This window comes from Emydura macquarii, unplaced genomic scaffold, assembly GCF_026122565.2.
Source record: "Emydura macquarii macquarii isolate MOO-44397 ecotype Brisbane River unplaced genomic scaffold, CSIRO-AGI_Emac_v2 contig_1876, whole genome shotgun sequence".
Lineage (NCBI taxonomy): Eukaryota > Metazoa > Chordata > Testudines > Chelidae > Emydura > Emydura macquarii.
Window position 1 is genome coordinate 5,691,329 of NW_027132013.1, and position 16,486 is coordinate 5,707,814.

The 16,486-nt window shown below is 37.4% G+C and overlaps 1 protein-coding gene across 3 annotated transcripts in view; it reads left to right on the forward strand.

Moving 5' to 3' along the window:
- The window catches only part of CD44 (CD44 molecule (IN blood group)), a 94,001-nt gene that overhangs the window by 61,080 nt on the left and 16,435 nt on the right, over positions 1-16,486 (forward strand). For 2 of the 3 annotated variants that reach the window (XM_067557550.1, XM_067557552.1), the window contains 8 exons: positions 2,702-2,821; positions 5,235-5,360; positions 6,245-6,364; positions 8,592-8,810; positions 11,051-11,221; positions 12,406-12,516; positions 13,446-13,625; positions 14,891-15,076. In XM_067557550.1, the coding sequence (XP_067413651.1) occupies positions 2,702-2,821; positions 5,235-5,360; positions 6,245-6,364; positions 8,592-8,810; positions 11,051-11,221; positions 12,406-12,516; positions 13,446-13,625; positions 14,891-15,076 (1,233 nt within the window). The remainder of the gene's footprint in view (positions 1-2,701; positions 2,822-5,234; positions 5,361-6,244; positions 6,365-8,591; positions 8,811-11,050; positions 11,222-12,405; positions 12,517-13,445; positions 13,626-14,890; positions 15,077-16,486) is intronic. The other variant, XM_067557551.1, reaches the window with a different exon arrangement.

The window sequence follows — 16,486 nt, forward strand, 5'->3', positions numbered from 1 at the left end:
CATCTGAGAGTGTGCACAGATACAGAAACTTTTCTTGTTGAATGACATCAGTCAACTCTCAGTGTGAGAGGCATTTACCTACTTTGACTTCCATTGTTAATATAATGCTTTCTCATATTGTGGCTTATTGGTGGATTCACTAGAAATGTCCCCAATTTTTTCTTCTCCTCTTATTAGAAATGTACCATTAAAAATGAGACCACTGTAAATGGCAGGAGAAATACAAGTGAAACTGATATGGGTAGTAAGTAGTTCAACAAATGAAAAGTTCACAGTAGGTTTAACATCATCACAACAGATGTGAACTTCCATGATGATGGTGCAGATGATGAAGACTCAACTGAAGAGCCTTTAAAACCAACAGTGCTTCCTGGATGGGACATAAATGATGTCAAGAAAGAATATCCTTCAAGTACTAGTAAGGAAACTGAAATATATATATATGTTTTACCCTTTGTGCACTATTTTTTGTAAGTATATTGTGAAAAGAGTGGTGCCATTTTCAGTAGAATCCACCTCTGGAAAAATGTCCTTTGGAAGAAGTCCACCTGAAAAGCATTTCTAGTGCTGCAAAGTCAGGACAAATTATTATTTGTAGAATGAATAGCTGCCATTGTTACTCAGAATTGGGAACAGGATGGAACATCTGCATTCTACATATGGGTTTCATAAATATAATCCTGTGTCCAGAGTACAAATTTTCTGAAAAGGGCCTGACATCTGCACGGATGCTATAGAATTAACATGATTTGTACAGATGTGCATAATTGACTGGTATTATAGATCAAATGAGAGAGGAGTGACTTCCAGTAATTTACATGATGCTCTGCATGAAAAATGATTTCCTTTTCTAAATGGTCATGAGATCTGTATGGAATAATGACAGTTTATGTCTTGCTGTTAGAGGACAACATTTTAGGTCTGGCATCAGTTAGAGGAAAAGTTTAATAACTTTTACTAAATTTCTGAAGAGTGGATGCCTTTGTGTTTGCAGCATGGATCTTGCTATGGGCCAGGTCTTTGGTAATATCAGTGTCATCAGGATCTCAGCAGAGAAGCTAAATTAACAAACTTAGTTTTCTTGTGGGATGTTTTTTCCATTTTTCTTACCTGGATCTTTTGTTTGTTTGTTTGCTTTTTAGTTTTTGTCTCTGTTGCTTGATCTGTTCCCATGTTTTGCTGCCTGTTCCACTGGCCCAACCCTTTTCTTAGTCACACTTATGCAGCCCATGCAGACTTCACTGACTTCTGTGGTGTTTGCAAGGGCATGTCATTGATCTGGGCCACTGTAGCTGAGCATTGTGTATATTGCTGGGACCGGAACTATTGCTTTTTTTCCTGCAACTAATCATTTACCAAACGCATTGATACCAGAGTTTCATGTCTTTAACCCGCAGTCATATGTGTTTTATTGGCATGAGCATATTTATGGGTGAAAGTATTGGTGGATTTTAGCTTTGCAAGGAAAAGGTGGCTCAGCACATAAAAAAGATCACAAGTGATTTAACCATTGTGCTAGCAGCTGTGGAGCCCATCCATGGTGCACATGAGGAAACCTCCACCCAACTTCAGTGGAATCAATTTGTTGACTCTCGGTGGTGGTCCCATACTGACCACAAGGAAGAACAATCTACTCAGGCAACGGGGCGTAAAGAACTTAAATATTAAATACTGTACTTTGTCTACAGTCTGAATAAATAGCAGCACAGAAATCCCGGCTTCATGAGAATGTCTAGCCACCATGAATTTGTATTTCTGGTGCCATCTGAGTTATCTCCTTAATCTTAAATTGTCTTTTGAATGGGAAAAAAGCAACCCTCCACCCTTGGCTATCACCTGTGGTATTAGCCAGGTGACTCTGCAGGACTTGACCTAGTGGTCATATCTTAAAAGGAGGGAATTATGTATAAATGAAAGTGATATTTGGACTTCAGAAGTTCTATTCTTTTCATTGTTTGTGACATGCTGGTGATGATTTTTTAGTTTGTTTCTAGCTGAGAGGGTGAATATTTTGTTAATGGCATGAACAAATGAACAGAAATAGTCTTTTTTTTAAAATGCACATTGCAATAAAGGGTTTAATATGTTTTTATGTGTAGACTTTCACAGTGAAGATGACTTGGAAAGAAGAGAAAATTTATGCTAAACTAAATGTATTTGAAACTATATATTCCTGTGACCCTTTTGTTATTCAAGATAAAACTTTTGTCCTATCACCTCCAGTGTAACCCAAGGGATTTAGACACGATATACATCCCTTTAACTTTTACTGACATCTTGGAACATTCATTCATAGTTCCAGAAACAACAGGTTCTGTTGGTTTAATGTCATCGATTATCCCTGATTTTAGAGGAGCATTTAAATGCTCTTGATTATTTTTTATTCCCAGAATTCCATTTCTTGCAGAACATATCGCCTTCTGCTATTGTGACTGTTTGACCCATTGTAGCGGGTAATAATCTATATTCAGAAAATTGTAGCTGCTAAGGAAAAGCATGATGTTACTGAGTGCTTTGCCAAACTGAGAACCTGATATTTTGTGTATGAAAAAGAAAACCCAGTCCACTTTGCTACATTTCTTTAAGATGAAAGTGTTGACATTAGTAAAGCCAGGAAAAAATAAATCTGAGCATGATGTGGATGATGAAAAGTAAATCAGCAAATGAAAATTTCATAGTACATTTAACATCATTATAACAGATATGAGCTCACATGATGATCGAACAGATGATGAAGACTCAACGCAAGATCCCTTAATACCTGTAATTTCTCTTGGAGGGGAACACAGTAGAGACAAGGAACAGCATCCTCCAAGTACCAGTAAGGATAATGAAATAGTATCTATTCTTTGCTGTACACTGTTTAGGCCACAAATCAGCAAAGCACTTATGCACATGCTTAACTTTTAATATGTGCTTAAGTCCCATTGACTTCAGTGGGAATAGTCACTCTCTTGAAGTTCAATAAATAAATATAAATGCTTTCTTGACCTGGAATGGTATTATTCACATGTATAAGGTTGAGAACATGTTTAAATGCTTTACCAAAAAGGGATATTAGATATATTATACTATAAAAGAGATCACCTGCAAAAGAACACACCTTGGAAAGATATCCTGTGTCATTTGAACAGCATTTCTGGTGCTAGTGTCATTGCAGGACAAAATACTTTTTGTGGCATATTTAGCTGCTACTGCTCTTCAAAATAATGTTTAGAGCTGTAACATTCCTGCTCTGTGCAAGAGTTTGCATTACATTCCTGATCTCTCCATCTGTCTTCATAAAACAATTACCTGTGGTCAGGGCTGAGAAAATCTTGTGAAGCTAATGGTCCATTCCAGTTCTGCTTTTAGGGCATTTTAAAGATGAACAATGAAATAATTAAGTCTCTTGCAAAAGTGTTTCACAATGTGAGATGAACAGATGCTGATGACACCCATTGTTAACATGCTTAGTTAGAATGTAACTGACTAGTGTTACAGAGAACATAAGAAATGTATGTGATCCACTGCATCAAAAACCATTCCTTCCCCTTCACATTTTCCATAAGGCATTAATGACAGCAAGCTACCTTATTTCTTATTGTGAAAGGACAGCATTGTGTGGGTGGTAGCAGGTGGAAGAAAAGTTCAACAACATTATTTTTAAAAAGTGTTATCTATTTTAATAGTCTTTTTATAGTTGGGCTGTTCTTGTGTGACAAAGCTTCTTGCTACATAGACAGATCTTGGGAATATGTGGCTTCTGCAACATGAAGGGTAAAAAATTCTAAACTAACACAAAATCAGTTTCCTTTGGGATTTTTCTTTCCTTAAGATCTGGAATTTCCTTTTGCTTCATATCTCTCTGTTCCAACGTTTGGTGTGTGTTCCACATAGTTGGTCAACTCTACTCTCATTCTGACCTATACAATTTGTGTGGACTTCTTTGATATGCTGTAGTCTTCTTTGATATGCTGTAAACATGCACAGGCATGTAACTAATCTGGGCTATTGGAATTGAATATTTTGGCCTTAAATTTCAAACGTGACTACTGATGTGAGGTTTCTCAATTTTTCAGTTCCAGATTTGAGATACCTTAAAGCCAGTGGTTCCCAAACTGTGGCCCAGGGGCCAAAAGTGGCCCACAGGGGCTTTCAAAGTGGCCCGTGGCTCCCCTCCCACTGGCTGCAGAAGGGAGCCGCTGCCTAAGGATCCAGGCAGAACACATTTCCACGGGGCTAAAAAACTGGTGCAGGCTCCTTGCTGCAGCCAAGAGCATGGGAGATCAGCGTTTCCCTCCCCCTGGCTGTAGCAGAGAACACAGCAAAGTGCCCGTCAGAGTAGCATAAATGATATCTGGGGCCCTCGAGCCAAAAAGGTTGGGAACCACTGCTTAAAGCAATCTGAATTTTAGAAAGTGTTGTGCCCCTGCCCATGCCAATCAGATCCTCATAAATTGACACCCAAAATCATTAGACACTTTTGAAAATTTAGGTCATTGTCTTTTTTCTGGACAGACTGTTCTCTTTTCTTGTACTAGTCGTGCACTGATGCCAATTATGCACGCACATTCATTTTATTGTTGGCATGATTCCACTTTCAGGTGAAGGTGTTTGTAGATTTCAGCTTTGTGGTATAATTTTGGTGCTGTTATTAATTGGCTTTTTCTAGCATCATCTCTTTTGTGGTTCAACAATTGCACCTTTAACAGGAAACGTGGGATGTGCCATACTTATAATGTATTTCAGTATATCACTAAACATTGTAATGAGATCAAATTGTATTTTCCTTCTCTATGCTCCTGAATTGTTCTGTCCTTGGCTAATTCTCCAATATAGCAAGAAGGATACGATTACAAACTGAAATTAATTGCCACCTCTAGTTATATGGATCAATGTAAGAATATTCTGGAAGTTCATTGGCTTCAATCAAACCTGAATTAAAGGTGCAAGTTGTTGCTTCTGCCTGTTCAGTTACTGTTGCTACTTTGCCCAGGAAGACTCTGGTACTCTGTAGCAAGAACATGCCTTCCAATACTAGGATGATGTGAAAGAAGTGGATTAGAAAATCCATTAACCTTTCAACAAACCAGAGTTCCCACTTGATTCTGCTCCAGTTTCCTTGGTATCTATATATTTGTAAAAGAGATATATTGGGTATAGAAGAGAGAAGAACAGAAGCTGAATATATTTTGGGTGGCGGCTCAGCCAGTAAAAAAAAATCACAGATGATTGAACCATTGTCCTAACAGCCATGGACCCGCATCGTGATGCACGTGAGGAAACTTCCACCCACCATGAGCGGAATCTGTTCTCTGACATTTGGTGGTGGTCCAATACAGATCACAAGGAGCAGCATCCAACCACGCCAACCAGGGGTAAATAATATGTCTTTTAACTACTGGAGTTTGATTAAGATCAGCTGATAAATCAAGTAATAAATCCACTTTATAATTCCAATAATGGCCCATTGATGTCTGGTGGCTGTGGAACAGCTTTCTTAATGCTGCATAAGAGAGAAGAATACTTTTTTCCTTCCCATTCTACTCTCATAGAGCAGGATTGTATTTGGAAGGCACAGGTCCACACTGGGAAAGAGTGAAGCTGCACTGCCTCGCCCCAGTGAGAACACCTGAGTAGCCCCTTTCTCATGAAGAGCATGCCCACTGCTATTCCCATGCTCTTGATATACAGAGCTCTCCTTGGCACATCACTTGTTCATTCCCAGAAACTCTGCCAGTTTTATGTGTTCAGTTAACCCTGATTCTATGCTGCTTTTTCTTTTGACTCCCATCGTTAGCAGCAAACAATGTTTTTTGCCTCAATGGCTCCTTGGCCCGTTACAGATGGGAAAAATTACAGAATCTCATGCCTCCTAAATAGAATCATGATGTCAACAGATGTCATGATGACCTGAAAACCAGGGTTGGCTGAGAGTTCGTCATGTCAGAATTATATTATGGGTTCTTCAGGGAAGAGAGCATGTCTCTAATTGTTTTATGAGTTTTTGGCACATTTTTGGGTGCTCAGAAATAAATGTTATAAATAAGATTAACAATAATAATAAGCATAAATATCAATAGATTTTCTTCCACAAATAAGGCACCTCTATCCACATTCTTTTTTCTTTGTTAAATAAATCTGTAAAAGAGCACAGCCTATTATAAAAGCAAGAAGGAATAAAGATGAGAATTATCTGAGTGATAATGGTGGTGGGTCCGCAAATGAAAAGTTTACAGGAGGTTTAACATCATTGCAACAGATGAGGATTCAGAAGGCTATGGAGTAGATGATGAAGATTCAACAGAAGACCCATTGCACTCTGGAATTCTTCCTGGATGGGACAAAAATGATGACAAGGAACAGCACCCTCCACTTACCAGTAAGAGTAATGAATTCTAGTAGTTTTATCTACCTTACTATATTTCATGCAAATTGACCGACCACAGTAAAGAGTGGCATCAAGTCTGCAAATGTGTCACATTACCTAGATAGTTCAGAAATCTGCCACATGCCACCAGAAATAGTCCATCAGTGACTAATAAAGGAAAATAAATGGAATTAGAATCATGATACATGATTATCAGATACCAGTGTTTATGGAATAAAGGGATGAAACATCCCTGCTGCAAACCTGTGTATTCAGTTATCTACACTGCAATATTTACAACAATGTAATGATCATCTGTCACATAATTAGTTCTCCAGCAAAACACTCTCAGTACTTCTCAGCATGCCATGAATAGGAGATTAAGCTTATTTTTTACTGGGAGAAGATAGGATAGTGTAGGTTTTGGAAATAAAAAACTCAATTGTGTTTATCAATACAGAGGTTTTTTTTCTTTCGGTCTAATCAGTGTTTATGGTTCTGAACTTGGTTTGGATGTGTGGAGAGAGTTTCAGTGGGTTCTTTTTTCAGCAGCGGATTTGGTTTGGGATTTTTGTTCTGTTCTTTGGCCTGAGTTTTGGGTGTTTCTGGTGTTATTTTCTTAGGCTTCATCTCTCTATGTGCTGATTGCTTATTATAGTCTTATTAAGCCATTTGCCTTCTGTGACCTCAATGGTGGTGGCATGACTGTAACTGAGAGAAAAATTGTGGCCCATTGCAGCTAAGGGCTGTATTTAGTCTCCAATCACCTTGCATTTACTATTTATAAACTGCATTAATACCAGAGGTCCCTGTCCTTACCTTGTGTTCATATTCTTCCTGCTCTTGGCATAGAACTATTGATAGATTTGAACTCTGATGGCTAAAGTTGTGGAGTGAGGGGAAGTTACTTAAAGACTTTTTGTTGACTGCATAGCTCGCTGGCTCAACAACAGAAGTTTTAACACTAATCTCTTAGGACTTGGCAAAGATGCATTATCCACATTCAGGTCCTTCATGTTATTTGGTGCAACGTTATCCTACAGACTTGAGTTAGAAGGGCCAGTTGTTACAACAGCTGTATTAGTTTTACCACTATTTCGGCTATGGTTTATTCTTCTTTTACAATTGTGTTTCCCAAAATCACTGGGAAACTTTATAGCAAGACAACAACTCCTGAACAGTGGTGTGATGTAAATGGATGGATGAGAAAACTAGTGATACTATGGTGAAAGTTATGCATCCCTCTTTACTGCTCTCTTTTTCTACACTATATATACTAGTAATATATTACTGATGAATGGGAAAGAAGAGCAAATGACTAATAGCATGTGGGTGGTGACTCAGCAAATATCCACCCACTGGGGACATTTATTGTCCTAGCAGCTGTGGATGCCCAACATGTTACAGTTCTTGAAACCTCCACATCATATCACTGGAATCATTCATTTAACTCTTGGTAATCCAATACAGATCACAAGGAACAGGACCTCACCACTTCCAGCAGGGGGTAAAGAATTGAAATAACTTCATATAAAATTCAGCTTTGTGGTGGAATTCCTGGAATTACAAGAGCTACACTGATGTCTTTGGGCAGCCAATCAACATTCCCAATGCTACCAGAGTGCCCAGTATTTTCCTACTGTCTACTTCTAATAGATATAAACATATATATCTATGGATATAAACTCTATATCATGTGGGTTATACCCAGTTGGCTTAGCATCTCTCTCTCTCTCTCTCTAATCTAATCTAATCTACTCTACTCTACTCTACTCCATATCACTGGGATATTTTAAAATCATGCCTCTTGAACAATTGTGTAATGTCCCTAAAAGGATTTCCACATGTAAAATATCAGTTACCCTGTGGAAAAAAAAATCCTCCTACGTCTCCACTATAAAATGTCTGTTATAAAATCAACGAAAACAAATGGTGAGAAAAATGTGGTTGGTAGCTCAGAACGTGGTGAAAAAAATGTGGTTTGTGGTGTATTTATCCAAACAAATATGTGCTGTCCATTTCCACAGATATAATCTTACTACATAAATAATTAACAAGATCTTGTTGGTTAGGAATCTAATAAAGCTAGAGGGCACCGTCTACTCTTTTCTTCTATCCATTGTACGTATGAAATTACACAGCTTCTTGCAGAAACATCTGGGACAGTAGTTGCAAACGATGTGAGTGTCAGCTCTGCAAATATTAAGTTTACAATCTATGTCAAACATACTCTAAACAGATGTGGATTCCCATGGTGATCCCAAGCGTATAGAAACAACTCAAGATCCTTTGTTGCATAATGTTTATCTTGGAGGGGACAAAGATGAGAACAAGTATCCCACGAACACTTCTGTGGATAGCATGAAGCCTGCGCTTTTCCCTGCAATGGAAAGAGATCATTCTTCTTCAAATGTGACTGTGAATAATGAAATAGGACGTAACACATATACTCCCACAGGTATCAGTAAAAATAATAAATTGTAATCATTTTATCCCCTTGTAGGCCAAACTCTGGGCCCAGATTCTAAACTGGTGAAAATTGGCATACCTTCATTAACCATGATGGAGCTATACTGGTTTAAACCAGTTGAAGGTCTGCCCTGATGTCCATTATTACTAAGTGGTCTTTTTAGTAATAGAGATTTTTGCCAGAGTAGGGACTGACTACAAACAGAATAAAGACTTAGGAATCAGGACTTAGTCCAGTAGTAGCAGAGATATTGTTACTTTCACATCCAAGTCATTATACTATAAGATGTTATTTAAAGTCTACTGCTACAGTTAAGTGAAGAAAGTACTCAGATTTCATTACAGGAGTGTTGGCCTCTAGAATCGTATTTTGAATTGGCCTGTTTGATGTTCATGATGATACTAAGTCAACCCTTGGCACATGTCTTTCAGTAACAGAACTTCAGAGTATGATCATTCTTACAGGTGTTCAGAAAGCAGAGTGGAAGGAAATGTTACTGCTTGACACCTGAGAGTCTGGAAAAGGTCCATGCTCTGTATTCCTAGATAACACTGAACCTATTTGGGTTGTGTCTTTTGTACACTTTTTAAAAAAAAATTTGATGGATGAATTTCAAAAACCTGATTCTCAGATAATTCAGTTTCAAAATACCAGCTGCAGTGTGAACAGAAAGGTGATCACCCGGGATCTTAGAAATGCATTTGCCATGGAAAAATGCAGAATTAGTGTTTTTTACAGAGAACCTTTAGTTTTTACATTTTGTGAAAACATAAAAACATAGAGTGGAACCTTGATTATCTGATCTAATTGAGACCAGGGCCAAATCAGATAATAAAAAATTCGGATAATCCGCAGAATGGGTGGCGGGGCTCAGACTGTCTGCTTCAAAATTGTATATCTATTGATATAACATTGTGCTCAACCGATACCTATATATATTGTGGTTAGGGAAACTAAAGTTCCACATTTCATTTTAACCATGGAAAAATGCAGATTTTTATGTTTTTTTATCACAGAAAACTAGGATCCCTGGTGATCACCAGGTCCAATGCTGTGAATGTCTACTTAGTCCCTTATTCTGTAACCACTACTATTACCTTGAAAGCAATAACCAAATGAATCTCAAAAAGCATGTCAAAAGGAAGGCACTTTCTGCGTCTTTCAATATGTTCCCTTTCCACAGAAACCATTTCTTTGGCTAATTATACATGAAATGCCCGTCATCTGATAGCTTGTTGTAGGCTGTTAGAGGGTCAGCATCATATGGATGGCATCATGTGAAACAGTATGCGTTTGATAATACTTTAAATATGGAGTTGTGTGATGTATTTCTTCTCTATTATTACAGTTAGTTTGAATTAATGAAGGTTGTGTGTTTGGATTATGCCTCCTTGATGGGTCTTGATTGCTGACAGCATTGCTGGCTTAGAGAATGAAGGGAGAAAAACATCTAAAATAACCCAAAATACACACTTTGCTGTATGATTTTGTTAGTTTCTTGTTTTCTTGACTCAAGGTTGTGCTTGGTGGGATCTTTTGCTGTCTGTATTTCTCTGGGGTGATTTTCCTGCTTGTTTCTTTCTGCTGCTGATTGGGTACCTAAATGCATATACTGCAGCAGACTTTTATTTTTCTGAGGAATTGGTTTAGAAAATGACTTTGTACCAGTGCTTTCTATCTTTATCTGCTGTCTTGTTTAACTTGCTGTTGCAATCATGTTTTCTGGTGAAAGTGTTGGTGGTTTATGACTTTGGAGGATAACATTGATATGGTGGTGGTACACATGAACTTTTCTGGCTGTTTTTTTTCTGCAGTTCAAGAATGGCATGTTTAATAATGCATACGGCACTTTCTATATTGCCTCAATGATTGCTTAATTTGTCTGTATCATCAACTACCAATAAAACTATGATGTAGATTTTCATATCTTCACTCTTTTCCCACAATGCCTCAGCAAAATAACCTCTCTGTGTAGCACAAATATGAGCACCTGTACTACAATGAGACAGGTACAACCAAAAACCAAAAGGTTATTGGCTACATCCACTTTTACAGATCCATATCAGGGTCCTTTAAATGGATGATCGAGATGCTGCTGATACTGTAGAACAATACATAGGGCTTTATTCCTGTAAGGCGTATTAAAGAGACAAGAACTGAACTTAAAGGTAACGGTGTTAGTGGTTCTGCAGATATTAAGATCAAAATTGATTCAACCATTTTCATAGCAGTTGTGGTCTCCAATGAAGGTGCCAAAGATGAAGACCCAACCCAAGACCCACTGCTGAATGGGGCTTATCCTGGATGGAGCAATAAAGTTGACTATTCCATAAATGCTACTAGGGATGATATGCTACCTGGAGTTACTCCTTCACGTGAAAATGAACATTCAGCTACAGGTATCAGTATGAGTAATTAAGTGTGAACTTGAGAGTGCTTTCATTTTCTTTGGCATTAAACTTACTTGGGACTTATTGCACCCTGAGGCTAAAGGCCAATAAATTTATTAGGCGAGGATACTGTGTTACTCCACAGTGAACAGGAAGCATCGCTCAGTTGTCGCTATGTGGGTAATTAAATAGTTCTGAATTATAATTAGGTTTAAAGTACAAACGGGTCTGAGCTGTGTAACTTGGAAGATTTCAGATACATTGCTCCATTGCTCCAGTAAAGAGAGACAGCCATTCCGTAAAGCTTGGATCCGGAACCAACTTTCTGTTTCTATTTGACTCTTTTAGAGATAGATGGTGCCAGATAAGCACTACATTTTTATGGGGATTGTGCAGAGCCACCACCTTCCCTCTCTTTGCCCTGCTTCCCAGCTGGAAGTTTGGGGATAAATTTTGACTTACGCAATCTGGCTTACAGAGAGACTGCGCATGCTGCACCATCCAGTTAGATGTACATGAGATGCCTCTAACATTCTTATAGCTTCCTTTTTGGTTGTGAGATGGTAAAGTTGTTTTTTTCCGGCACTGAGATATTATGTGGGTGGCATCAGGTTGGACAAGTACAATAAGCTTTACAGTAAGGATTTGTGTGTCAAGGTTTTATTTTGTAAATATTTTAAAGCTGTTTTATTCATAGATTTTTAAGGCCAGAAAGGACTGTTATGAACATCTGTTCCTTCCTTTTGCATAACACTAGGACATAGAATTTCACTCAGTAATTCCTGCATCGAGCCCTTAATATCAGGGTAAACTAGAGCATTAGTCAGTGAAGTTTGTGTTAATGTAAAAAGGCCTTCTCTCTGAGCATTTCATTGCTTGTTTAAGACTTGAAAGAAGAAGAAGACCATCTTTTCTTAAATAAATAAAATCTGCACTTTCTTGGGTGTAATTAGTGCACTTTTCTCTTGCTGTCTCTTTGTGCTGATGGTGATTGCTTATTGTAAAGCGCGGTCTATAATCTTTGCATCCTCTGATGAAGGGCCCTTTATTTAACCATGAGCATTTCACTCATGGAATCAGAGACAATCTCTGCCTGCTGATAGTGAGGGGGGAAGAGTGAGGGCAGCCAGCTTCAACAGTGTTAATGAGCATGTTCAGTCCACCTGACTCAAGCCATGATTTACTGCTTCCAGATAATCAACCAGGGTGGGACAGTGAGGACAAATATCACACAGATACTTCCAGGGATTATGTTTTACCTGGACTTATTCCTCCAAATGAAAATGAATATGAATCTTATACAGGTACCAGTAAGAATAATGAATTATATTAATTTGACCAGCCTATGTGTAATGAGCCATTATTTCTTCTGCATATAACGTATTCACTATCATATCTTGCTGGAAGTCTGAATTCCCAGCACAGAGTGTTATTGTTATATCTTTTTTATCTTATTGCATGGAATCAGTAGAACAAAAATTCCTATTTTATAAATTTTCTTTTCTCTTTTTTTCTGGCTTTGTATGTTGGGCTTTCCTCTGGCTTTTTCTGTGTACTGACTAGAACTTGTTGAACAGTGAAAAATAAGATTTAAAAACATATTTGTGAATCTGAGCCTTGAATTGAATTTGATAATATATTTTGCTATTTTGTTATTCATTATTCTGTAACAACCATGGATTCCCCTAAACTGGGGAAATCCCTAAATGTCTTGGCAGATCAGGTTGCTAGATATGTGTAGAAGATAGAGCCCGGTAATTCCAAAGTCCATTTTTTTATCTTACACTACCAGCAGCCTAAATATTTTCTGTCTCATTGTTGTGCTTTAATGAGGTTCTGATTTATGTATATACATTTGGTGAGGTGGTGCTGCTATTTGTGAGATTATCTGACTGCTTCTCCCATTTGCTGTGAGGCCCTGTGGCTGAGATCAATCCTGAGTTCCAGAGGCAAGTAGATACTTCTGCTTGCCCTACTCAGGATTCCATGTCCATTATCATTAGGGTTCTGTTAAGCAACAGTACCCCGACAGTGTTGGTTAAAAAGATGAGAAAACCAATGCTTATGTGGATCAAAAGGAAAAGGCCATCTGTGCTTCTCTCCTCTGATGCTCTAACTACAGCAGAAATTTTAAAGAGCAAGGCCAGGCATAGAGGCAAAAATGAAAGATGAGAATAACATGGATAGTGCTTTTGCAAATATTAAGTTTCCAATTGCTTCACCGTCATAACAGCTGTGGTCTCCAGTAATGGTGCCACACTTGAAGACTCAACCCAAGATCCATTGTTGCATAGTGTTCATCCTAAATGGGGCAATGAAGACAAGTATCTCACAAATACCTCTGGGGATGATGATCTACCTGGAATTATTCCTCCAAGTGAAACGGAACATAAAAATGAATCTTCTCATACAGGTACCAATAAGAATAACGAATTATAGTCCTGTTACTTCTACCTTTTTGAATGAGATAGTTTTAATTGTTATTTCATCATTTATAATATGCTAAAAGTCTATTGATAACTCTTAGTAAGTTGTGACAAGCTGATGTTATTGTACCTGATTACAGGAAATCAGCTAATCAAAATTGTCAGTAATATTGTGAAATCATTTTGTGTTTTAGTTTATTCTTGACTTGTTTCTTTTTGTGTTAAGTGCTTCTTCCTTGTGTTGTTGGATTGATACATATTAAATATACATTGTCGTAAAGAGCCCTGATTTCTGCTGTAAGCTGGCAGTCTGTTTTATTGGATTTGAATATTCACTTGCAAATGATAATGCATGGATGCTTTGATAGTTCTCACGTAAAATATTTCATAATGAACTTGCATGATTTGAACTGAGGGGTATTCTGCCTGTTTCCTTAGATAATGCTAGATGTTCTAATAATCACTCTTCTTACTACTCTATAATTTTGCAAGTTGTATAGCTTGGTGCTGCCAAGTGCTCTCAATTTTTTGATCTTGCGTTCCTATTTACCTTTATATTATCATCACTGAGTTTATATTCTGGTGTGCTTGGAATTTGGGGATATAAATCTGGTGAGGTGATGGTCTTTTCGGTGAGATTTTCTGATGGCTTGCTCCTGTGGCTCACCCTGCAATCACCGTCAAGAAGATCGGGGAAAAGAATTTACAAAATAATTGTAGTATCATAAATTCTCTATGCCATTCCACCATCTCTCCTTATGTTGTGTGAGACTTTTCTGTCGCGAAAGCCTGTTCTAAGGAGTGTAATTTAAGGACAAATATATAAAATAAATTAGTGAAATCTCTAAAGAAAAAATAATTGCCATACTTATTGGACAGGGTTCCAATGCTCAGCATCTGTAATCAGTCCTGAATTATAGGGACAAGATGTAGCTGCTGCTTGCTCTTTTTTTTTTTTTCTTCTTTTTTGGTGGTCTTGCTTCTGTGTCCATTGTCACTGAGACTTTTCTAAATTAAACCATAAACCTGTGTAACAGCAAGAGGCTGTTGGTTAAAAAGTTGAGAAACCAATGACAGTGTGAAAGAAAGCGGAAGACACTCTCTTCTTTTCTCTTCTTATGCTTTAAATGCAATAGAAATGTAAATGATCAAGGCCTGTTGTAGATACAACAAGACCAGAAGAGGAAAATAATGGTGGTGGTGATTTCTACAAATATTAACTTTAAAATTGATTCAATCATCATCATAACAGCGGTGGTCTCCAATGATGGTGCCAAACATGAAGACTCAACTAAAGATCCACTGACAACTGGCATTCAACCTGGAAGGGATAATGAAGACAAATATCCTCCAAACAATACCAGGGATAATATGATACCTGGAGTTTTTTATGACCTTGAAAGCGGACAAGGCAGAGAACCAGCTTCTACAGCCACCAGTAAGATCAATGAATTAGAAAAAATTATTATAATCCTTCACCCTTTTTTAATGTCTCAGGATATAAAGGTAAATTTGTAAAGTATTGGGGGAAACGTTATGATCCAAAAGTTGCTTTTTTAAATTGGTATTTTTAAAATGAGAAAATAGTCTCCTCCAACGTGCATGGAAAAAGGAAGAGTTTTACAATTAAAACAATATGGAGTGGGGTCATTTAAAACTAATGTTTCCAGCAATCTTACTTCTCAGAGAAGATGAGTAGCATTTCTTCCTTTCACCAGCTCTGGGGATCCTCTCCAGAACATCAGAGAAATAAATGCATAATGAAACATCTGATTACAATTGCTAGTGTTCTACTATCAATCTGTACAGATACAGACAGCATGCCAAATACTATTTTCTATACTAAAGGCTCAAACCACAGAATGCTTTTGTTCCATCTTCCTGATGATTTTATTAATTTTATTCTCTGTCATTCAACAGCAATTATTTTGAATGCTAGCAAAGTAACATTAAGTCCATCCAGTCCATATCAGCCCTCCTGATATTATGAATACATACCATGGAAGAGAATTTCCTGTATGACATTTTTCCCCCAGTAATTTTTGCTATTAGGTAACCCATCAATGATTATTGGTATCTATGGCATGCTAGGAAGTAACAGGCTTTCATTTCTCAGCTGCTTCAGTTTTAAAAGCTTGTTTCTGATAGAGCTAGTTAGTATAAAGAAATAACATGCATTGATCACAATGTGAATTTTGTTGTTCCATGTTGTAACATGCAAGCAATTATTTTTGAAAATTAAGTGGCTTTCCTGTATGCCCAAATGTACTTTTCATTTAAATGATCAACCCAGAGGCTAAGGTTTTCCGAAATGCTACACCTTCTCACTCATGCTGAGCCACATTGTGTGGTATAAGTCCATACAAGTCAATGGAGTTGTGCCTGTAGAGAACTTGGCCAATAAGCTACAGTCATTTTTTTGCACACAACCAAGAATATGAACATGTATTTATACATCGCTCATAAAAATATTTTAGAAGATAGTCAGGAAACATTAATGGTTTAAAAGACTTAGAATTTGCTTAAAATAAATTATTTAATTTGATTTTGAAAGGAGCTTTGAATATAAAAAATGAGTTGGTTCTATGTTGGAAATACACTGATTTGGTTTCTATAGTTTCCGGACTCCAGCTGGATTACATTAAATGTTTTAGGTATTACTCTCTTCTCACACCAGTTTTACACTGGCATAATTCCACTGTCTTTGGTGGAAGCACTAGTGATTTACATTGGTTTAAGTGAGATCAGAACTCAGCCCTCAGTCTTTTCAGATCTTAATGAACAACATGATATAAATTCAGTAAAATAAATCAGATAAAATTAATTTAGTAAAATAAATCAAAACTGT